The sequence below is a fragment of the Oncorhynchus nerka genome, linkage group LG13 (genome assembly GCF_034236695.1).
Source record: "Oncorhynchus nerka isolate Pitt River linkage group LG13, Oner_Uvic_2.0, whole genome shotgun sequence".
Taxonomy (NCBI): domain Eukaryota; kingdom Metazoa; phylum Chordata; class Actinopteri; order Salmoniformes; family Salmonidae; genus Oncorhynchus; species Oncorhynchus nerka.
Window position 1 is genome coordinate 7,146,640 of NC_088408.1, and position 24,765 is coordinate 7,171,404.

A 24,765-nucleotide genomic window follows, 5' to 3' on the forward strand; every position below is an offset into this window, starting at 1 on the left:
GTTCTCCTCAACAGTGCTGGGAGGGGGGGGGCACAACAAACTACGGTGAATCACAGTTCTCCTCAACAGTGCTGGGAGGGGGAGGGGGCACAACAAACTGCAGTGAATCACAGTTCTCCTCAACAGTGCTGGGAGGGGGGAGGGGGGGCACAACAAACTGCAGTGAATCACAGTTCTCCTCAACAGTGCTGGGAGGGGGAGGGGGGTGCACAACAAACTACGGTGAATCACAGTTCTCCTCAACAGTGCTGGGGGGAGGGGGGAGGGGGCACAATAAACTACGGTGAATCACAGTTCTCCTCAACAGTGCTGGGAGGGGGGAGGGGGGCACAACAAACTGCAGTGAATCACAGTTCTCCTCAACAGTGCTGGGAGGGGGAGGGGGCACAACAAACTGCAGTGAATCACAGTTCTCCTCAACAGTGCTGGGAGGGGGAGGGGGGCACAACAAACTGCAGTGAATCACAGTTCTCCTCAACAGTGCTGGGAGGGGGAGGGGGGCACAACAAACTGCAGTGAATCACAGTTCTCCTCAACAGTGCTGGGAGGGGGGGGGGGGGCACAACAAACTGCAGTGAATCACAGTTCTCCTCAACAGTGCTGGGAGGGGGGAGGGGGGGGGGCACAACAAACTGCAGTGATTCACTCATACCTTCTCACTTATACAACAATGAGCTAGTAGGTAGTCAACTTTGATAACTGTTCAGTTACAACTCAACGATTTTCTTGTTAATAACAACACAAAACTTTAGTTAGACTCAGTTGAATTTGCAATTAAGTTATTAAAGTTTCTAGTCTTGATCAACCAACACGTGAATGGTTTCAGATTGCACGTATGGGAAAGGTTAGCTGGCTCATTGAACCTTCATCTGCTATTGTTGTTTTATGTTACAACAGATTTTTACCATAAACCACTTCTAAGGCGCCTTTCAGGACATGACAACCGATAGGTGGAAACAGAAGTGCTAACAGTTTCCGTAAGGGTCCTTACGAGAAGCAGTAGTTGGTGTCCAGGGCCCGTTTGCGTCTGCGTGGCTGTGAGTCGAGGCGGTGAGGAGGGATCATCATGAGGATGAGGTGAGGCAGGTACGGCTCCTTCTGCTCCTTCTTCTTCTTCTTCTTCTTCTTCAGACGACCCAGGTCCCAACGACCCGGCTCCTCATACTCCCCTTCCATACCTGTAGCAGAGAGACGTTACATATCAGCCAGTACATGTTACAGGGCAGACATTTTGTATGTTTCTTCGCTGCAGAGAGAGGTCAAAAGGTCAGTCATTACAATTACAACTTTATTAATCCCAGAGGGGCGATTTGTTCAGGACTGACAGGATGCTTTCAAATTAGGACAACCGTAGACAATATAAGAAATATAATTTAAGGCATCAATTAAAATGTGCATGGTGCAATTTAATTAAGAAACTACAAGTTCACGGAAGCCACAGTTGTTAATTAACGTCAGGGCTAAACTATCTCTAGAATAAGTTCCTTATATATTCCTTGATGGTCCTGTTAACCAGGTGGATGGCCTCGGGCTCAAACCAGGCCCTGCTCCTATTGGTGGAGCACTGCAGACAGGACAGGCGGCGTCCGTCAAGGTGGAGCAGTTTGAAGGCGGGTTGAGGACAACAGGTGCTGTACCCCAGGACGTCACTTTGTGTCTTATAAAGCTGTTTAAAAAAATGTTTAGTGTTTTTTTTTGGGGGGGGGGGGGATTGAGGACAACAGGTGCTGTACCCCAGGACGTCACTTTGTGTCTTATAAAGCCGTTTTAAAAATGTTTAGTGTTTTTTTTTGTGGGGGGGGGGAATGTCAGTTCAATGTTCACTTTGTCAAAAGGAACACAGATGCAGCAGCTCAATAAGCTATCAGTATGTGGAGGTTCATTGCCAGTTATTGGGTGGTGTAACGACAACAAAAAGGACCACACGAAGAAGATAATGTTATGCCTGCTGACCTTTGAACTTGACCTCCAGCACTTCATTCACATTGTCGATGATGTCGCCGTTGGGGTTGAAGGTGTGGCAGGGGCAGTGTACGCTGATCTCCAGACCCAGGTTGGTCGCTGACAGGAGAGAGGCATCATGGGAAAGATAAGTAGTTTCATCATGTCAATCAATTAGTGTTGAGTGATTAACCAAAAGATTATACTTTTTTTTTTTTTAACGACGGAAGTCGGTTCAATTATTTGAATTCCATTTAGTTCGTTTTTTCTTCTTCTGTGAGCTCGATGTGTAGTTTCTGTAGAGAGAAATCAGATCCAGCCTGAACTGTGTGATGTAGTAGGGAGTTGTAGTTTCTCTAGGAATAAATCAGATCCAGCCTGAACTGTGTGATGTAGTAGGGAGTTGTAGTTTCTCTAGGAATAAATCAGATCCAGCCTGAACTGTGTGATGTAGTAGGGAGTTGTAGTTTCTCTAGGAATAAATCAGATCCAGCCTGAACTGTGTGATGTAGTAGGGAGTTGTAGTTTCTCTAGGAATAAATCAGATCCAGCCTGAACTGTGTGATGTAGTAGGGAGTTGTAGTTTCTCTAGGAATAAATCAGATCCAGCCTGAACTGTGTGATGTAGTAGGGAGTTGTAGTTTCTCTAGGAATAAATCAGATCCAGCCTGAACTGTGTGATGTAGTAGCGAGTTGTAGTTTCTCTAGGAATAAATCAGATCCAGCCTGAACTGTGCAATGTAGTAGGGAGTTGTAGTTTCCAACAAGCCAATATTCTACACTGAACAAAAATATAAAGGCAACCATGTAAAGTGTTGGTCCCATGTTTCATGAGCTGAAATAAAAGATCCCAGAAATGTTCCATATGCACAAAAAGCTTAATTCTCTAAAATTTTATGCACACATTTGTTTACATCCCTGTTATTGAGCATTTCTCCTTTGCCAAGATAATCCATCCACCTGACACGTGTGGTATATCAAGAAGCTGATTAAACAGCATAATCATTACACGGGTTCACCTTGTGCTGGGGATAATAAAAGGCCACAACAAAACACAACAAACAAAACGCCACAGACGTCTCAAGTTTGAGGGAGCGAGCAATTGACATGCTGACTGCAGGAATGTCCACCAGAACAGTTGCCAGAGAATTTAATGTCAATTTCTCTACCATAAGCCGCCACCAACGTTGTTTTAGAGAATTTGGCAGTACATTCAACTGGCCTCACAACAGCAGACCAAGTGTAACCACGCCAGCCCAGGACCTCCACATCTGGCTTCTTCACCAGCCACCCAGACATCTGATGAAACTGATGAGTATTTCTGTCACATTGAAGGAGAACCATTGTAATAAAGCCCTTTTGTGGGTAAAAACGTATTCTGATTAGGCCCACCCACTTGGGAGCCAGGCCCACCCACTTGGGAGCCAGGCCCACCCACTTGGGGGCCAGGCCCACCCACTTGGGAGCCAGGCCCACACATGACTGCCCAGTCATGTGCCCAGTCATGTGCCCAGTCATGTGCCCAGTCATGTGAAATCTATAGATTAGGGCCAAATGAATCTATTTTCAATTGACTGATTTCTTATATTAACTGTAACTCAATAAAATGGTTTGAAATTGTTACATGTTGCAGTTATATATTTGTTCAGTATTCATTGTTTAGTGCTGAAAATGTGTTAATTATCTACCATGACCAGAATGCATTGCACGGGACCTTAATAAACTTGACATGGAGACAGGGAGAAGATGGAGAGAGATAGAAAGCAGTTGGATTACGAGCCTGAAAATACATTAAGTGATTGACAAGTGGTACTCAGCAGTCATAAAAGTATATATATATATATAAGTATACTTATTTACTTTGAAGAACTACTAAAAAAAAATAGTGATTTTGACAGACAGCAGCTCTATAGAGATGAGATGATGACTTGGGAACTAAATAATAAAGTCATCAAATAAAACGAATGTCATAAACACAACGGCTGACATTTTATATTAATGTAATGTGAATAAATGAAGGTTAATGAGTGATCAGCAGTAACGGCCAGTCACTAGCATCATGGGACTTTTATTCACGGTTTTATTCTGTGTTACAACATTCAACCCATAATGCATTTCATGTATTATAATTTTTTGTATTTTTTTCTTTCTTCTCTCTCGCTGAAACCCCAAACCGACCTCAAAACGCACTACATTTCTCAACACTACAATCAATTAATGAATCAAACCCTCACCTCTGTACATCAACCACTCCCGTACCGTCTCTGTCACGTCGAAGGAGACCCATTCTGGCGTTCCCTTGGTCAGCACGTTCTTGGCTCCGATGTAGCGCTGCTTAGCTATGTGCTCGTCTGGTCTCAGGATCTGAAAACCAAAAAAGGTAATTTACTGTATACGAACGATACAGAGTCACTACTGATGTTGTTGCAACCAGTGGAGACGTTTTTAAGCAACTTTGAGAGAGGAAACATAAAGAAGCTCGACAAAAATGACATCATTACCGCCATGACACCGCATGGCATCTTCTAGAGCAGAGGCTTTAGGGAGAGATGCTTGTAGAATGTTTGCGTTACATTCAGTTTAATAAAAAATAATAATAATAAAGTGAATCGGTATCCAAAAACAGACTCAATTAAAACAAACAGTGGAGGCTCATCAGAGGAGGAAGGGGAGGACCATCCTCCTCAGTGAATTTCATACAAATAGTAAAACATTGAAAAAGAGTCTCCTTTTATCCTAGCGTTCCCCTGCCCCGAGCCAGACCCTGTACACATTCTCCGGGCCTGGCGAGCTGGAGTGAGGGTCTGGCGGCTGCCCACCACCAAACCACAAGCTGGATATCATCTTCTCTCTCCCCTTCTTCAGTTGAAACTGAAGTTTGAAAGAAATGGGGATGTGGAATCCTAGGCAACTTGTTTTTATTGTCGATGTCAGTATGGTAAACCTATCTATGCTAAACTAAACTTTCTGGCCATATGAAAATGTAAAAAAAAGTCCACTACCGATCATGCTCCTTAGCAAAACAAAAGCTATTGAATTGTATGTATATTTTTTAAATAATGTCTTGGAGGTGACGCTGTGTGTGAAGAGCACTGTGTTACCTCTACCAGGTCCCTCCCTCATACCTTAGAGCACTGATACCTCTACCAGGCCCCCTCCCTCACATCTTAGAGCACTGATACCTCTACCAGGCTCCTCCCTCACATCTTAGAGCACTGTGTTACTCTACCAGGCTCCTCCCTCACATCTTAGAGCACTGTGTTACTCTACCAGGCCCCTCCCTCACATCTTAGAGCACTGTGTTACCTCTACCAGGCCCCTCCCTCACATCTTAGAGCACTGATACCTCTACCAGGCCCCTCCCTCACATCTTAGAGCACTGATACCTCTACCAGGCCCCTCCCTCACATCTTAGAGCACTGATACCTCTACCAGGCCCCTCCCTCACATCTTAGAGCACTGTGTTACCTCTACCAGGCCCCTCGATCACATCTTAGAGCACTGATACCTCTACCAGGCCCCTCCCTCACATCTTAGAGCACTGATACCTCTACCAGGCCCCTCCCTCACATCTTAGAGCACTGATACCTCTACCAGGCCCCTCCTCACATCTTAGAGCACTGTGTTACCTCTACAAGGCCCCTCCCTCACATCTTAGAGCACTGTGTTACCTCTACCAGGCCCCTCCCTCACATCTTAGAGCACTGTGTCACCTCTACCTGGCCCCTCCCTCACACCTCAGAGCACTGTGTCACCTCTACCAGGCCCCTCCCTCACACCTTAGAGCACTGATACCTCTACCAGGCCCCTCCCTCACATCTTAGAGCACTGATACCTCTACCAGGCCCCTCCCTCACATCTTAGAGCACTGTGTTACCTCTACCAGGCCCCTCCCTCACATCTTAGAGCACTGATACCTCTACCAGGCCCCTCCCTCACATCTTAGAGCACTGATACCTCTACCAGGCCCCTCCCTCACATCTTAGAGCACTGATACCTCTACCAGGCCCCTCCCTCACATCTTAGAGCACTGTGTTACCTCTACAAGGCCCCTCCCTCACATCTTAGAGCACTGTGTTACCTCTACCAGGCCCCTCCCTCACATCTTAGAGCACTGTGTCACCTCTACCTGGCCCCTCCCTCACACCTCAGAGCACTGTGTCACCTCTACCAGGCCCCTCCCTCACACCTTAGAGCACTGATACCTCTACCAGGCCCCTCCCTCACATCTTAGAGCACTGATACCTCTACCAGGCCCCTCCCTCACATCTTAGAGCACTGTGTTACCTCTACCAGGCCCCTCCCTCACATCTTAGAGCACTGTGTTACCTCTACCAGGCCCCTCCCTCACATCTTAGAGCACTGATACCTCTACCAGGCCCCTCCCTCACATCTTAGATGAGAGCACTGTGTTACCTCTACCAGGCCCCTCCCTCACATCTTAGAGCACTGTGTCACCTCTACCTGGCCCCTCCCTCACACCTCAGAGCACTGTGTCACCTCTACAAGGCCCCTCCCTCACATCTTAGAGCACTGTGTTACCTCTACCAGGCCCCTCCCTCACATCTTAGAGCACTGTACTCTTTCGCCCCCTGCTTAAAGAGCAAGACTTCTAGCAGTATCAATTTATTTTTTTAAAATTTTACCTTTATTTTACCTTTATTTTACTAGGCAAGTCAGTTAAGAACAAATTCTTATTTTCAATGACGGCCTAGGAACAGTGGGTTAACTGCCTGTTCAGGGGCAGAACGACAGATTTGTACCTTGTCAGCTCGGGGATTCGAACTTGCAACCTTTCGGTTACTAGTCCAACACTCTAAACACTAGGCTACCCTGACAACTGTTACATCCCAAATGGCACCCTAGTCCCTTTACAGTACACTACCTTTTGATCAGGGCCAATAGGGATCTGGTCTAATGTAGTGCACTATATAGGGAATAGGGTACCATAGGGATCTGGTCTATAGTAGTGCTCTATATAGGGAATAGGGTACCATAGGTATCTGGTCTATAGTAGTGCTCTATATAGGGAATAGGGTACCATAGGGATCTGGCCTAAAGTAGTGCACTATATAGGGAATAGGGTGTCATTTGGAACACACACAAACTAGGAGGAAAGACTTATCATTGTCAAATCAAATTGTATTGGTCACATACACATGGTGAGCAGATGTTAATGCGAGTGTAGGGAAATGCTTGTGCTTCTAGTTCCCGGCAATGCAGTAATATCTAACAAGTAATCTAACAATTTCACATCATCTACCTTATACACACAAATGTAAAGGGATGAATAAGAATATGAACATATATGGATGACTGATGGCTGTGTGGTAATGGCAAGATGCAGTAGATGGAATAGAGTACAGTATAAACATATGAGATGAGTCATGTAGGATATGTAGACATTATTAAAGTGGCGTTATTTATTAAAGTGACTAGTTATACCTTTATTAAGTCCATTTATTTAAGTGGCCAGAGATTTGAGTCTGTATGTTGGCAGCAGCCTCTCTATGTTAGTGGTGGCTGTTTAACAGTCTGATGGCCTTGAGATAGAAGCTGTTTTTCAGTCTCTCGGTCCCAGGTTTGATGCACCTGTACTGACCTCGCCATCTGGATGATAACGGGGTGAACAGGCTCGGAAGTGACCATCTCTGCTGGCTCCATCTTGTTGGCGCCGGGAGAGATGGTCCCCTCGCTTCAGGTCCTTAGAAAACTATGCAGTTATTTCTTGGGGGTGAGGCGGAGTTAAAGATCTCTGAAGGACATGGAGAGACGGAGGGGTACCTTTACACACCTGGTAGAGCTCGACCCTCTGTTCGTTCCTATTGGCAGCAGAGTTTGGAACCCTGAGAGCACGGAACTCAGCTCGGAACAGGTTGGTGGAGTTCCTCTCCATGGCCGACACATTGAAACGGAAAACTTTGGAGGTGATGCCTTTAGGACAGTAGGGAAGGTCATCTGTAGGACAGAGAGAAGAGACCTTTAGGACAGTAGGGAAGGTCATCTGTAGGACAGAGAGAAGAGACCTTTAGGACAGTAGGGAAGGTCATCTGTAGGACACAGAGAAGAGACCTTTAGGACAGTAGGGAAGGTCATGTGGGGCAGGTTGTGGCAGACGGACAGTAGGGCAGGTTGTTGGAGACGGAGAGGAGACAGACAGTAGGGCAGGTTGTTGGAGTCAGACAGTAGGGCAGATTGTTGGAGACAGAGAGGAGACAGACAGTAGGGCAGGTTGTTGGAGACAGAGTGGAGACAGACAGTAGGGCAGGTTGTTGGAGACAGAGAGGAGACAGACAGTAGGGCAGGTTGTTGGAGACGGACAGTAGGGCAGGTTGTTGGAGACAGAGAGGAGACAGACAGTAGGGCAGGTTGTTGGAGACAGAGTGGAGACAGACAGTAGGGCAGGTTGTTGGAGACAGAGAGGAGACAGACAGTAGGGCAGGTTGTTGGAGACGGACAGTAGGGCAGGTTGTTGGAGACAGAGAGGAGACAGACAGTAGGGCAGGTTGTTGGAGTCAGACAGTAGGGCAGATTGTTGGAGACAGAGAGGAGACAGACAGTAGGGCAGGTTGTTGGAGACAGAGTGGAGACAGACAGTAGGGCAGGTTGTTGGAGACAGAGAGGAGACAGACAGTAGGGCAGGTTGTTGGAGACGGACAGTAGGGCAGGTTGTTGGAGACAGAGAGGAGACAGACAGTAGGGCAGGTTGTTGGAGACGGACAGTAGGGCAGGTTGTTGGAGACAGAGAGGAGACAGACAGTAGGGCAGGTTGTTGGAGACAGAGAGGAGACATACAGTAGGGCAGGTTGTTGGAGACAGAGAGGAGACAGACAGTAGGGCAGGTTGTTGGAGACGGAGAGGAGACAGACAGTAGGGCAGGTTGTTGGAGACGGAGAGGAGACAGACAGTAGGGCAGGTTGTTGGAGACAGACAGTAGGGCAGGTTGTTGGAGACAGACAGTAGGGCAGGTTGTTGGAGACGGAGAGGAGACAGACAGTAGGGCAGGTTGTTGGAGACAGACAGTAGGGCAGGTTGTTGGAGACGGAGAGGAGACAGACAGTAGGGCAGGTTGTTGGAGCCAGAGAGGAGACAGACAGTAGGGCAGGTTGTTGGAGACAGAGAGGAGACAGACAGTAGGGCAGGTTGTTGGAGACAGAGTGGAGACAGACAGTAGGGCAGGTTGTTGGAGACAGAGTGGAGACAGACAGTAGGGCAGGTTGTTGGAGACGGAGAGGAGACGGACAGTAGGGCAGGTTGTTGGAGATGGACAGTAGGGCAGGTTGTTGGAGACAGAGTGGAGACAGACAGTAGGGCAGGTTGTTGGAGACAGAGAGGAGACAGACAGTAGGGCAGGTTGTTGGAGACAGACAGTAGGGCAGGTTGTTGGAGACAGACAGTAGGGCAGGTTGTTGGAGACGGAGAGGAGACAGACAGTAGGGCAGGTTGTTGGAGACGGAGAGGAGACAGACAGTAGGGCAGGTTGTTGGAGACAGAGTGGAGACAGACAGTAGGGCAGGTTGTTGGAGACGGAGAGGAGACGGACAGTAGGGCGGGTTGTTGGAGACGGAGAGGAGACAGACAGTAGGGCGGGTTGTTGGAGACGGAGAGGAGACAGACAGTAGGGCAGGTTGTTGGAGACGGAGAGGAGACAGACAGTAGGGCAGGTTGTTGGAGACGGACAGTAGGGCAGGTTGTTGGAGACAGAGTGGAGACAGACAGTAGGGCAGGTTGTTGGAGACAGAGAGGAGACAGACAGTAGGGCAGGTTGTTGGAGACAGACAGTAGGGCAGGTTGTTGGAGACAGACAGTAGGGCAGGTTGTTGGAGACGGAGAGGAGACAGACAGTAGGGCGGGTTGTTGGAGACGGAGAGGAGACAGACAGTAGGGCAGGTTGTTGGAGACGGAGAGGAGACAGACAGTAGGGCAGGTTGTTGGAGACAGAGAGGAGACAGACAGTAGGGCAGGTTGTTGGAGACGGAGAGGAGACAGACAGTAGGGCAGGTTGTTGGAGACGGAGAGGAGACAGACAGTAGTGCAGGTTGTTGGAGACAGAGAGGAGACAGACAGTAGGGCAGGTTGTTGGAGACAGACAGTAGAGCAGGTTGTTGGAGACGGAGAGGAGACAGACAGTAGGGCAGGTTGTTGGAGACAGACAGTAGGGCAGGTTGTTGGAGACAGACAGTAGGGCAGGTTGTTGAAGACAGAGAGGAGACAGACAGTAGGGCAGGTTGTTGGAGACAGAGAGGAGACAGACAGTAGGGCAGGTTGTTGGAGACAGAGAGGAGACAGACAGTAGGGCAGGTTGTTGGAGCCAGAGAGGAGACAGACAGTAGGGCAGGTTGTTGGAGACAGAGAGGAGACAGACAGTAGGGCAGGTTGTTGGAGACAGACAGTAGGACAGGTTGTTGGAGACAGAGTGGAGACAGACAGTAGGGCAGGTTGTTGGAGACAGAGAGGAGACAGACAGTAGGGCAGGTTGTTGGAGACAGAGAGGAGACAGACAGTAGGGCAGGTTGTTGGAGACAGACAGTAGGGCAGGTTGTTGGAGACAGAGAGGAGACACACAGTAGGGCAGGTTGTTGGAGACAGAGAGGAGACAGACAGTAGGAAAGGTTGTTGGAGACAGAGAGGAGACAGACAGTGGGCCGGTTGTTGGAGACAGAGAGGAGACAGACAGTAGGGCAGGTTGTTGGAGACAGAGAGGAGACAGACAGTAGGGCAGGTTGTTGGAGACAGACAGTAGGGCAGGTTGTTGGAGACAGAGAGGAGACAGACAGTAGGGCAGGTTGTTGGAGACAGACAGTAGGGCAGGTTGTTGGAGACAGAGAGGAGACAGACAGTAGGGCAGGTTGTTGGAGACAGAGAGGAGACGGACAGTAGGGCAGGTTGTTGGAGACAGAGTGGAGACAGACAGTAGGGCAGGTTGTTGGAGACAGAGAGGAGACAGACAGTAGGGCAGGTTGTTGGAGACGGACAGTAGGGCAGGTTGTTGGAGACAGACAGTAGGGCAGGTTGTGGCAGACGGACTGTAGGGCAGGTTGTTGAAGACAGAGAGGAGACAGACAGTAGGGCAGGTTGTTGGAGACGGACAGTAGGGCAGGTTGTTGGAGACAGACAGTAGGGCAGGTTGTTGGAGACAGACAGTAGGGCAGGTTGTGGCAGACGGACAGTAGGGCAGGTTGTTGGAGACAGACAGTAGGGCAGGTTGTTGGAGACAGAGAGGAGACAGACAGTAGGGCAGGTTGTGGCAGACGGACAGTAGGGCAGGTTGTTGGAGACAGACAGTAGGGCAGGTTGTTTGAGACAGAGAGGAGACAGACAGTAGGGCAGGTTGTTTGAGACAGACAGTAGGGCAGTTTATTTGCAAGAAACAGGCATAGGGAGGACCGAGCTCAGTAATTGTAGTCTCCCTGCCCTGTAGTCTCCCCTGCCCTGTAGTCTCCCCTCCCCTGCCCTGTAGTCTCCCCTGCCCTGTAGTCTCCCTGCCCTGTAGTCTCCCTGCCCTGTAGTCTCCCCTCCCCTGCCCTGTAGTCTCCCTGCCCTGTAGTCTCCCTGCCCTGTAGTCTCCCCTCCCCTGCTCTGTAGTCTCCCCTCCCCTGCCCTGTAGTCTCCCCTACCCTGTAGTCTACCCTGCCCTGCCCTGTAGTCTCCCCTACCCTGTAGTCTCCCTCCCCTGCTCTGTAGTCTCCCTCCTGCCCTGTAGTCTCCCCCTACCCTGTAGTCTCCCTCCCCTGCCCTGTAGTCTCCCTGCCCTGTAGTCTCCCCTACCCTGTAGTCTCCCCTGCCCTGTAGTCTCCCCTGCCCTGTAGTCTCCCTGCCCTGTGGTCTCCTGCCCTGTAGTCTCCCTGCCCTGTAGTCTCCCTCCCCTGTAGTCTCCCTGCCCTGTAGTCTCCCTGCCCTGTAGTCTCCTGCCCTGTAGTCTCCCCTCCCTGCCCTGTAGTCTCCCTGCCCTGTAGTCTCCCTCCCCTGCAGTCTCCTGCCCTGTAGTCTCCTGCCCTGTAGTCTCCCTCCCCTGCCCTGTAGTCTCCCTGCCCTGTAGTCTACCCTGCCCTGTAGTCTCCCTGCCCTGTAGTCTCCCTGCCCTGTAGTCTACCCTGCCCTGTAGTCTCCCTGCCCTGTAGTGTCCCTGCCCTGTAGTCTCCCCTCCCCTGCCCTGTAGTCTCCTGCCCTGTGGTCTCCCCTCCCCTGCCCTGTAGTCTCCCCTACCCTGTAGTCTACCCTGCCCTGTAGTCTCCCTGCCCTGTAGGCTCCCTGCCCTGTAGTCTCCCTGCCCTGTAGTCTCCCCTCCCCTGCCCTGTAGTCTCCCTGCCCTGTAGTCTCCCTGCCCTGTAGTCTCCCTGCCCTGTAGTCTCCCCTCCCTTGCCCTGTAGTCTCCTGCCCTGTAGTCTCCCTGCCCTGTAGTCTCCCCTCCCCTGCTCTGTAGTCTCCCCTCCCTGCCCTGTAGTCTCCCCTACCCTGTAGTCTACCCTGCCCTGCCCTGTAGTCTCCCCTACCCTGTAGTCTCCCCTCCCCTGCTCTGTAGTCTCCCCTCCCCTGCCCTGTAGTCTCCCCTACCCTGTAGTCTCCCCTCCCCTGCCCTGTAGTCTCCCCTGCCCTGTAGTCTCCCCTACCCTGTAGTCTCCCCTGCCCTGTAGTCTCCCCTGCCCTGTAGTCTCCCCTGCCCTGTGGTCTCCCTGCCCTGTAGTCTCCCTGCCCTGTAGTCTCCCCTCCCCTGTAGTCTCCCCTGCCCTGTAGTCTCCCTGCCCTGTAGTCTCCCTGCCCTGTAGTCTCCCCTCCCCTGCCCTGTAGTCTCCCTGCCCTGTAGTCTCCCCTCCCCTGCAGTCTCCCTGCCCTGTAGTCTCCCTGCCCTGTAGTCTCCCTGCCCTGTAGTCTCCCCTCCCCTGCCCTGTAGTCTCCCCTGCCCTGTAGTCTACCCTGCCCTGTAGTCTCCCTGCCCTGTAGTCTCCCCTGCCCTGTAGTCTACCCTGCCCTGTAGTCTCCCTGCCCTGTAGTGTCCCTGTCCTGTAGTCTCCCCTCCTCTGCCCTGTAGTCTCCCTGCCCTGTGGTCTCCCCTCCCCTGCCCTGTAGTCTCCCCTACCCTGTAGTCTACCCTGCCCTGTAGTCTCCCCTCCCCTGCCCTGTAGTCTTCCCTGCCCTGTAGTCTCCCTGCCCTGTAGTCTCCCTGCCCTGTAGTCTCCCCTCCCCTGCCCTGTAGTCTCCCTGCCCTGTGGTCTCCCTCCCCTGCCCTGTAGTCTCCCCTACCCTGTAGTCTACCCTGCCCTGTAGTCTCCCCCCCTGCCCTGTAGTCTTCCCTGCCCTGTAGTCTCCCTGCCCTGTAGTCTCCCTGCCCTGTAGTCTCCCTCCCCTGCCCTGTAGTCTCCCTGCCCTGTAGTCTCCCCTCCCCTGCAGTCTCCTGCCCTGTAGTCTCCCTGCCCTGTAGTCTCCCTGCCCTGTAGTCTCCCCTCCCCTGCCCTGTAGTCTCCCCTGCCCTGTAGTCTACCCTGCCCTGTAGTCTCCCTGCCCTGTAGTCTCCCCTGCCCTGTAGTCTACCCTGCCCTGTAGTCTCCCTGCCCTGTAGTGTCCCTGCCCTGTAGTCTCCCTCCCCTGCCCTGTAGTCTCCCTGCCCTGTAGTCTCCCCTGCCCTGTAGTATCCCCTCCCCTGCCCTGTAGTCTCCCCTACCCTGTAGTCTACCCTGCCCTGTAGTCTCCCCTCCCCTGCCCTGTAGTCTCCCTGCCCTGTAGTCTCCCTACCCTGTAGTCTCCCCTGCCCTGTAGTCTCCCTGCCCTGTAGTCTCCCTGCCCTGTGGTCTCCTGCCCTGTAGTCTCCCTGCCCTGTAGTCTCCCCTCCCCTGTAGTCTCCCTGCCCTGTAGTCTCCTGCCCTGTAGTCTCCCTGCCCTGTAGTCTCCCCTCCCCTGCCCTGTAGTCTCCTGCCCTGTAGTCTCCCTCCCCTGCAGTCTCCTGCCCTGTAGTCTCCCTGCCCTGTAGTCTCCCTGCCCTGTAGTCTCCCCTCCCCTGCCCTGTAGTCTCCCCTGCCCTGTAGTCTACCCTGCCCTGTAGTCTCCCTGCCCTGTAGTCTCCCCTCCCCTGCCCTGTAGTCTCCCATGCCCTGTAGTCTACCCTGCCCTGTAGTCTCCCTGCCCTGTAGTCTCCCTGCCCTGTAGTCTCCCCTGCCCTGTATTCTACCCTGCCCTGTAGTCTCCCTGCCCTGTAGTGTCCCTGCCCTGTAGTCTCCCCTCCCCTGCCCTGTAGTCTCCCTGCCCTGTGGTCTCCCCCTGCCCTGTAGTCTCCCCTACCCTGTAGTCTACCCTGCCCTGTAGTCTCCCCTCCCCTGCCCTGTAGTCTTCCCTGCCCTGTAGTCTCCCTGCCCTGTAGTCTCCCTGCCCTGTAGTCTCCCCTCCCCTGCCCTGTAGTCTCCCTGCCCTGTAGTCTCCCCTCCCCTGCAGTCTCCCTGCCCTGTAGTCTCCCTGCCCTGTAGTCTCCCTGCCCTGTAGTCTCCCCTCCCCTGCCCTGTAGTCTCCCCTGCCCTGTAGTCTACCCTGCCCTGTAGTCTCCCTGCCCTGTAGTCTCCCTGCCCTGTAGTCTCCCCTGCCCTGTAGTCTCCCCTGCCCTGTAGTCTCCCTGCCCTGTAGTGTCCCTGCCCTGTAGTCTCCCCTCCCCTGCCCTGTAGTCTCCCTGCCCTGTAGTCTCCCCTGCCCTGTAGTATCCCCTCCCCTGCCCTGTAGTCTCCCCTACCCTGTAGTCTACCCTGCCCTGTAGTCTCCCCTCCCCTGCCCTGTAGTCTTCCCTGCCCTGTAGTCTCCCTGCCCTGTAGTCTCCCTGCCCTGTAGTCTCCCCTCCCCTGCCCTGTAGTCTCCCTGCCCTGTAGTCTCCCCTCCCCTGTCGATGCAGACACTAGCCTTAGATCCGCCAAATGTCAACAGTGTACCTAAAGCCTTTCAGCAGAGCTGTCAGGAGCTAACGTGTTTGTCCACACCACACTAAAGAGGTGGGAAAGGAAAGGAGTGACGTCACTGGCTCGGGATGTCAACAGCAGATCCACCGAAAGCGAAACTTCTTCAGAAAGAGAGAGAAAGAGAGAGAGAGAAAAGACAGAAAGAGAGAGAGAGAGATAGAGAGGAGTCAGAATGAGAGACACAGATAGAGAGACAGAGAGAAAGAGAGACAGAGAGAGAGACCTATGCTCCATCCCAAATGGCACCCTATTCCCTACCTTTGTTTTGGGTTCTTTTTGCTGTATCTGTTCAGCAGCTAGGTCTTGACCGCAGTACTTTATGGGAAATACGCCTCTCTGCAAACACAGGAAGCCAGTCCTCTCAGTCTCTCACCTCCCTCTAAAACACTTATTCTGGTGTGACTCACAGTTACTCTGGTCTGAGGAAGTAGTTGAGGTCTGGTCTGAAGTAGGAGGGGTCTGCTCTGAAGTAGGAGTGGTCTGGTCTGAAGTAGTAGGGGTCTGGTCTGAAGTAGAAGGGGTCTGAAGTAGGAGGGGTCTGGTCTGAAGTAGGAGGGGTCTGGTCTGAAGTAGGAGGGGTCTGCTCTGAAGTATGAGGGTTCTGGTCTGAAGTAGGAAGGGTCTGAAGTAGGAGGGGTCTGGTCTGAAGTAGTAGGTGTCTGGTCTGAAGTAGAGGTGTCTGGTCTGAAGTAGGAGGTGTCTGGTCTGAAGTAGGAGGGGTCTGGTCTGAAGTAGGAAGGGTCTGGTCTGAAGTAGGAGGGGTCTGGTCTGAAGTAGGAGGGTCTGGTCTGAAGTAGGAGGGGTCTGGTCTGAAGAAGGAGGGTCTGGTCTGAAGTAGGAGGGGTCTGGTCAGAAGTAGGAGGGGTCTGGTCTGGAGTAGGAGGGGTCTGGTCTGAAGTAGGAGGGGTCTGGTTTGAAGTAGGAGGGTCTGGTCTGAAGTAGGAGGGGTCTGGTCAGAAGTAGGAGGGGTCTGAAGTAGTAGGTGTCTGGTCTGAAGTAGGAGGGGTCTGGTACTTCATCAATGAGCTTGATGCCTTGATAAGCTCCTTTCCTGAGGACGGCTCACCTCTCACAGTTCTGGGCGACTTTAACCTCCCCACGTCTACCTTTGACTCATTCCTCTCTGCCTCCTTCTTTCCACTCCTCTCCTCTTTTGACCTCACCCTCTCACCGTCCCCCCCTACTCACAAGGCAGGAAATACGCTCGACCTCATCTTTACTAGATGCTGTTCTTCCACTAACCTCATTGCAACTCCCCTCCAAGTCTCCGACCACTACCTTGTATCCTTTTCCCTCTCGCTCTCATCCAACACTTCCCACACTGCCCCTACTCGGATGGTATCGCGCCGTCCCAACCTTCGCTCTCTCTCCCCCGCTACTCTCTCCTCTTCCATCCTATCATCTCTTCCCTCTGCTCAAACCTTCTCCAACCTATCTCCTGATTCTGCCTCCTCAACCCTCCTCTCCTCCCTTTCTGCATCCTTTGACTCTCTATGTCCCCTATCCTCCAGGCCGGCTCGGTCCTCCCCTCCCGCTCCGTGGCTCGACGACTCATTGCGAGCTCACAGAACAGGGCTCCGGGCAGCCGAGCGGAAATGGAGGAAAACTCGCCTCCCTGCGGACCTGACATCCTTTCACTCCCTCCTCTCTACATTTTCCTCTTCTCTCTCTGCTGCTAAAGCCACTTTCTACCACTCTAAATTCCAAGCATCTGCCTCTAACCCTAGGAAGCTCTTTGCAACCTTCTCCTCCCTCCTGAATCCTCCCCCTCCTCCCTCTCTGCAGATGACTTCGTCAACCATTTTGAAAAGAAGGTCGACGACATCCGATCCTCGTTTGCTAAGTCAAACGACACCGCTGGTTCTGCTCACACTGCCCTACCCTGTGCTCTGACCTCTTTCTCCCCTCTCTCTCCAGATGAAATCTCGCGTCTTGTGACGGCCGGCCGCCCAACAACCTGCCCGCTTGACCCTATCCCCTCCTCTCTTCTCCAGACCATTTCCGGAGACCTTCTCCCTTACCTCACCTCGCTCATCAACTCATCCCTGACCGCTGGCTACGTCCCTTCCGTCTTCAAGAGAGCGAAAAAACCTACACTCGATCCCTCCGATGTCAACAACTACAGACCAGTATCCCTTCTTTCTTTTCTCTCCAAAACTCTTGAACGTGCCGTCCTTGGCCAGCTCTCCCGCTATCTCTCTCAGAATGACCTTCTTGAACCAAATCAGTCAGGTTTCAAGACTAGTCATTCAACTGAGACTGCTCTTCTCTGTATCACGGAGGCGCTCCGCACTGCTAAAGCTAACTCTCTCTCCTCTGCTCTCATCCTTCTAGACCTATCGGCTGCCTTCGATACTGTGAACCATCAGATCCTCCTCTCCACCCTCTCCGAGTTGGGCATCTCCGGCGCGGCCCACGCCTGGATTGCGTCCTACCTGACAGGTCGCTCCTACCAGGTGGCGTGGCGAGAATCCGTCTCCACACCACGTGCTCTCACCACTGGTGTCCCCCAGGGCTCTGTTCTAGGCCCTCTCCTATTCTCGCTATACACCAAGTCACTTGGCTCGGTCATAACCTCACATGGTCTCTCCTATCATTGCTATGCAGACGACACACAATTAATCTTCTCCTTTCCCCCTTCTGATGACCAGGTGGCGAATCGCATCTCTGCATGTCTGGCAGACATATCAGTGCGGATGACGGATCACCACCTCAAGCTGAACCTCGGCAAGACGGAGCTGCTATTCCTCCCGGGGAAGGACTGCCCGTTCCATGATCTCGCCATCACGGTTGACAACTCCATTGTGTCCTCCTCCCAGAGCGCTAAGAACCTTGGCGTGATCCTGGACAACACCCTGTCGTTCTCAACTAACATCAAGGCGGTGGCCCGTTCCTGTAGGTTCATGCTCTACAACATCCGCAGAGTACGACCCTGCCTCACACAGGAAGCGGCGCAGGTCCTAATCCAGGCACTTGTCATCTCCCGTCTGGATTACTGCAACTCGCTGTTGGCTGGGCTCCCTGCCTGTGCCATTAAACCCCTACAACTCATCCAGAACGCCGCAGCCCGTCTGGTGTTCAACCTTCCCAAGTTCTCTCACGTCACCCCGCTCCTCCGCTCTCTCCACTGGCTTCCAGTTGAAGCTCGCATCCGCTACAAGACCATGGTGCTTGCCTACGGAGCTGTGAGGGGAACGGCACCTCAGTACCTCCAGGCTCTGATCAGGCCCTACACCCAAACAAGGGCACTGCGTTCATCCACCTCTGGCCTGCTCGCCTCCCTACCACTGAGGAAGTACAGTTCCCGCTCAGCCCAGTCAAAACTGTTCGCTGCTCTGGCCCCCCAATGGTGGAACAAACTCCCTCACGACGCCAGGACAGCGGAGTCAATCACCACCTTCCGGGGACACCTGAAACCCCACCTCTTTAAGGAATACCTAGGATAGGATAAAGTAATCCCTCTCACCCCCCTTAAAAGATTTAGATGCACTACTGTTCCACTGGATGTCATAAGGTGAATGCACCAATTTGTAAGTCGCTCTGGATAAGAGCGTCTGCTAAATGACTTAAATGTAATGTAAATGTAAGTAGGAGGGGTCTGGTCTGAAGTAAGAGGTGTCTGGTCTGAAGTAGGAGGGGTCTGGTCTGAAGTAGGAGGGGTCTGGTCTGAAGTAGGAGGGTCTGGTCTGAAGTAGGAGGGGTCTGGTCAGAAGTAGGAGGGGTCTGGTCTGGAGTAGGAGGGGTCTGGTCAGAAGTAGGAGGGGTCTGGTCTGGAGTAGGAGGGGTCTGGTCAGAAGTAGGAGGGGTCTGGTCTGGAGTAGGAGGGGTCTGGTCAGAAGTAGGAGGGGTCTGGTCTGGAGTAGGAGGGGTCTGGTCAGAAGTAGGAGGGGTCTGGTCTGGAGTAGGAGGGGTCTGGTCAGAAGTAGGAGGGGTCTGGTCTGAAGTAGAAAAGGCTTTGAACAGATCTCGTCAGGTAGAAAGCATCAAGGGTCAAGGGTCAATAACTTCAAAGATTCTCTTTATATGAGGAAGTTTGTGCACCTGGTGAAGTTCATCTGGCAAAGGGAGGTTCATCTTAACACTAATATAATGTCATCATGATATCGGCTCTCTTTATTTCCACAATCAGGGGTACCAGATTGGCCAATGGCACCACAGTGGCAAGAAAAAGTATGTGAACCCTTTTGAATTACCTGGATTTCTGCATAAATTTGACAGAACATTTGATCTGATCTAAGTCACAACAATAGACAAACACAATGTACTTAAACTAATAACACACAAATTATTTTATTTTTCTTGTCTATATTGAATACATAATTTAAACATTCAAAGTGTAGGTTGGAAAAATGTATGTGAACCCCCTAAAGGCTAATGACTTTTTTAATTGGAGTCAGGAGTCAACTAACCTGGAGTCTAATCAATAGGATGAGGTTGAAGATGTTGATTAGAGCTGCCTTGCACTATAAAAAAAACACTCACAAAATGTGTGTTTGCTATTCACAAGAAGCATTGCCTGATGTGAACCACGCCTCCAACAAAAGAGATCTCAGAAGACGTACAATTAAGAATTGTTGCCTTGCATAAAGCTGGACAGGGTTACAAAAGTATCTCTAAAAGTCAGTCCACGGTAAGACAAAGTGTCTATAAATGGAGAAAGTTCAGCACTGTTGCTACTCTCCCTTGGAGTGGCCGTCCTGCAAAGATGACTGCAAGACCACAGCGCAGCATGCTCAATGAGGTTAAGAAGAAACCTAGAGTGTCAGCTAAAGACTTACAGAAATCTCTGAAACATGCTAACGTTATTGTTGACGAATCTACAATGCGTAAAACACTAAACAAGAATGGTGTTCATGGGAGGACACCATGGAAGAAGCCACTGCTGTCCAAAAAAAACATTGCTGCATGTCTGAAGTTTGCAAAAGAGCACCTGGATGTTCCACATCGCTACTGGCAAAATATTCTATGGACAGATTAAACTAAAGTTGAGTTGTTTGGAAGGAACACACAACACTATGTGTGAAAAAAAAGGCAAAGCACACAAACATCAAAACCTCATCCCAACTGTGAAGTCTGGTGGAGGGAGCATCATGGTTTGGGGCTGCTTTGCTGCCTCAGGGCCTGGACAGCTTGCCATCATCGATGGAAAAATGAATTCCCAAGTTTATTAAGACATGTTGAAGGTGAATGTAAGGTCATCTGTCTGCTAATTGAAGCTCAACAGAAGTTGGGTGATGCAACAGGACAACGACCCAAAAGACAGAAATAAATCAACAACAGAATGGCGTCAACAGAAGAAAATACTCCTTCTGGAGTGGCCCAGTCAGAGTCCTGACCTCAACCTGATTGAGATGCTGTGGCATGACCTCGAGAGTGGTTCACACCAGACATCCCAAGAATATTGTGGAACTGAAACAGTTTTGTAAAGAGGAATGTTCCAAAATTCCCCCTGACTGTTGTGCCAGTCTGATCTGCAACTACAGAAAACGTTTGCTTGAGGTTATTGCTGCCAAAAGAAGGTCAACCAGGTATTAAATCCAAGGGTTCACATACTTTTCCCAACTTTGCACTGTGAATGTTTACATGGTGTGTTCATTAAAGACATGGAAACATATCATTGTTTGTGTGTTATTAGTTTAAGCAGACTGTGTTTGTCTATTTGTTGTGACCTAGATGAATATCAGATAAAGGTTTATGACCAATTTATCCAGGTCATTCTAAAGGGTTCACATACCTTTTTTTCTTCTTCCCACTGTATAACAATGTTGAACTGGTGTTTTTTGAGTAATTCAAGTCACTAGAAATTCTCAGGTGTAAAGACTAGCTCCTACAGCAGTGTCAAGACAGCCTTCCTGGCATTGGAAGACATTTACAAAAAACTGGGGTATCTTCCTCTCTGAGGAAGTGACGTCGCCGATTGAAACGCTATTTAGCGCGAACACCGCTAACTAAGCTAGCCGTTTCACATCCGTTACACATGATGACGCTATTTAGCGCGAACACTGCTAACTAAGCTAGCCGTTTCACATCCGTTACACATGATGACGCTATTTAGCGCGAACACCGCTAACTAAGCTAGCCGTTTCACATCCGTTACACATGATGACGCTATTTAGCGCGAACACCGCTAACTAAGCTAGCCGTTTCACATCGGTTACACATGATGACGCTAACTAAGCTAGCCGTTTCACATCGGTTACACAAGATGACGCTATTTAGCGCGCACCGCTAACTAAGCTAGCCGTTTCACATCCGTTACACATGATGACGCTATTGACAACTGAACCTGCTCTTTTAAAGCTCTCTTTTGCACTTTGCACTGTTTTTAACTTTCATTTATAGTTAGTTATGTTGTGTTGTATATCATGTATATGCAGCACTCTTAGTCAGAGCTCACCTGGGAAAAAAAGAAATGCAAATCTCAATGTGTGACCTCTGGTTAAATAAAGAACCACAACAAGATTATGTGAATCTTTTGCATTTCGGTGGGTTTGACAATCGTCTTTTCATACAGAGTATGAGATCATATGAAAGTAATCATAGTGAATATTCAGTCAAATCTAAACTTCAACCTATACTGTTACAGATGACTATTGTCACTTTTTTTCTATACACTATAAGGGATAATAGTTTATTAGGATGAGCCAAGTGGCTAAAGAGGAAGATCGTCAATCGATGTCGATCGAGATCATTAAGGTAAGTTTGACCTTTGACCCCCCAGGGAAAAACTGCAACGCTATAGAGCTTTTGTAAACAAGAGGAATGTTGTATCCTAAATGGGAGTCGGGTGTAGTTGCCTCTAGACACCGATCTTGGGTCAGTTTAGCATTTTAGTCCCACGCCACCCCCCACTAATTGTTAAAGTTAGGATTAAGGGATGGGAATCTGATCCTAGATTTGTCCCTAGAAGAACCTTCACCCTGGAGCCTCCTCAATATGCATCACTCATTATGTTTGTTTACATTGTGTTTTTAACTGGGCTTCAGGATGTAGTAGGAGCTAAAGGCAGCAATCTGTCCATGTTGTGTTGCTTTTTGGTCAGGAGCACTTTATATGGAGGGAGGGGGAGGCATTTTACTACAACACTTGTTGATTTCAAAGGGACCACGATGCAATGGGCTTTGCGTCGACCCAAGAGGCCTTCTTCAAATTCTTCCACACTTAAAAACACTAACCCTCCCTCTCCCTCTCTACCCCTCCACCTCTCTACCCCCGCCCCCCACCTCTCTACCCCCCTTCCCTGTCACCTCTCTTCTCAGAAATTGTTACTCAGACCTCACAATGTGTGGTGGGGAGTGGATGTCTATAAAGGTGATAATTAGGTGAGATAGGGAAAGGGAGATAGTGTGTGGTGGGGAGTGGCTCTCTGACTAAGGAGTGGAGGAGGTCCTTCCATCTGCTAACTGTTTCTTTCTCCATGTTAACTTTCACTGTCCTTCCCTCAGCTATGTTTTCCTGTCTCCATGTTAACTTTTCCTATCTCCCCTCAGCAAGGCTTCCTGTCTCCCCTCAGCAAGGCTTCCTGTCTCCCCTCAGCAAGGCTTCCTGTCTCCATGTTAACTTTTCCTGTCTCCCCTCAGCAAGGCTTCCTGTCTCCATGTTAACTTTTCCTGTCTCCCCTCAGCAAGGCTTCCTGTCTCCCCTCAGCAAGGCTTCCTATCTCCCCTCAGCAAGGCTTCCTATCTCCCCTCAGCAAGGCTTCCTGTCTCCCCTCAGCAAGGCTTCCTGTCTCCCCTCAGCAAGGCTTCCTGTCTCCCCTCAGCAAGGCTTCCTATCTCCCCTCAGCAAGGCTTCATGTCTCCCCTCAGCAAGGCTTCCCCTTCCCTTCCCCAGCCCTGTTCCAATCAGCTTGGGCAGATGTCCCTCTCATTTGGGCCTGGCTGAAACTAAAACGGACACATCTGGTGAGAGGGACTGGGTCCATGGGGAAAAAGAGGGAGGGAAGAGGGAAAGAGTGAGATAGGAGGAGTAGGAACGACTACACAAAACGTGAGTCTTCTGGATTGAAATAGGTTGGGGGAAAGAGCTGAGGCAACTTCCAGGTTCATCCACAACATAGCTTCTACTAGTCCCACATCTCACTGAAGTCCTAGACACGTTCCTGAATACGGCCAATAAAGTGAACAGAAGTTAGCACATCTAAGGAGATCTTAAACAGATCGTTTCTGACACATTCCATCTGGGTACTCACAGGGTTCCATCTGGGTACTCACAGGGTTCCATCTGGGTACTCACAGGGTTCCATCTGAGTACTCACAGGGTTCCAGCTGGGTACTCACAGGGTTTCCCAAACTCAGTCCTCATGACCTCAATGGGGTGCACATTTTGGTTTTTCCTCCAGCACTACACAACTGATTCAAATAATTCACTTTTAATCAAGCTTTAATCATTTTAAATCAGCAGCTTTGTAGTGTTATGGGGGGGGGGGAGAAAGAAAAACGTGCACCCATTGGGGTCCCGAGGCCCGATGGGTCAGAGTTGATCGGTTCATATCCGTTGTCAACTATCAACTATGTAAAGCCCAGATAGGACCCATCATTGTCATGACAAATAGATAAACCACTAATTGTATGATCTTCACTCAGGTAACAGCCCTCCCTCTTGTGATCACGTGGAAGTTTTCAAAATTACGCATTTGGCACGTTCTCTGTTCATTGATCTCGTGCGTAATGGAGCACCCAACTATCATCAATAAGAGTTTCTCAAAACATAACAATATAAAATAGCTTTTCAACCAAAAGAGCATTAAGATGAATATAACATAACACGACTTAGCCTACTATTTTCTGGCGGTCCCTGGACCATGTTGAATTTGTATATCTCTTTGGCATAATATTCGGTCTCCGTGTTGTCTTGGCCACAACTTTGCTGCCCGTCTCTCCCCAACTCCTCAAGCAGCTCCCGGGTACTGTTATACAACGACTGGATCTGGTAGGAGACCTGACTGGGTCCCAGGGAGTGTGGCGGGCTGGTCAGCCGGAGCTTACTCAGTATCTGTCCCCGTATCGCCTCGAACCTCTTCCGCTTCACATGATCGATATCCACCGTGGCGCAGGTTGACAGAGAAAGACTGGTAGTCGTGTAGTTTAGGAGAAGCACCAACAGAAGAGCTTTACCGAGATACATGTTTCTGTTGCTCAATGATGCACTTGGTTCGTGAACCACTTTAGGTAAAACAAATTTAGTCTAATAACGGATTCCCACCAGTGACTATTTCCCAAGTTTCCTTAAGCGTAAAAGTATGTTTAAACTTTCAAAATCAACTTCATAGCAGTTTACAAAAACTATTTTCTCGCACTTTCATTTGGCTTCGTCATACACGTATGTTCTCTCCCGGGGAAGGATGTTCGCTGGTTTGTGATCCATAGAAATCCAGGTGTGTATTCAGCCATCAGAAATCTATCGCCCAGCCGTTCCAAATGAATAAAATCCCAAGCGCGGGCCAAACTAAAATCTAACGGTCTCAATCATCATTCTAGTAACTGAACGCATACCGCCTATTGACTTTTCTTTCTCATTCTTCTATTTAACCCTTGTCGTTCACTTAGGTCGCCCGACTCGCCCCACAACTGCGCATCCTTCCTTTTTCTATTTGTATTTGTCATGAACAACTTCGTGCCACTGACCCGCACGCACCTTCTCCTAACAGTGCCCGGCTAACGTCACGTTGCAGAGCTGTGCGCCCTCCAGCACGGGCTCGCGTTTGTTTTATACCGACGGCTGTGACGTTTTGATGGAGGAAGGACCACAGGTTATCTATCCCATATGACCATAACTCTATTCTGTGTAGAAGTTCTCAAATCTCAAAATATAACCTGTTATCAGTTCAATACAATGTGTCATATCATATGTAATTCTGAACGTTTATCATATTTTATATATTTTTTAATAG

The 24,765-nt window shown here is 50.3% G+C and overlaps 1 protein-coding gene across 1 annotated transcript in view; it reads right to left on the reverse strand.

Annotated features, from left to right (window-relative positions):
* LOC115122909 (transforming growth factor beta-3 proprotein-like) overlaps window positions 1–24,544 on the reverse strand; it is a 30,857-nt gene extending 6,313 nt beyond the window's left edge. Inside the window, exons 1-5 of the mRNA XM_065026163.1 lie at window positions 23,654–24,544; window positions 7,736–7,899; window positions 4,176–4,305; window positions 1,954–2,061; window positions 992–1,178 (exon numbers count right to left, since the gene is read on the reverse strand). Coding sequence (XP_064882235.1) covers window positions 992–1,178; window positions 1,954–2,061; window positions 4,176–4,305; window positions 7,736–7,899; window positions 23,654–23,999 — 935 coding nt within the window. The 5' untranslated portion in view covers window positions 24,000–24,544. The remainder of the gene's footprint in view (window positions 1–991; window positions 1,179–1,953; window positions 2,062–4,175; window positions 4,306–7,735; window positions 7,900–23,653) is intronic.
* Between the last annotated feature and the right edge of the window lie 221 nt (window positions 24,545–24,765).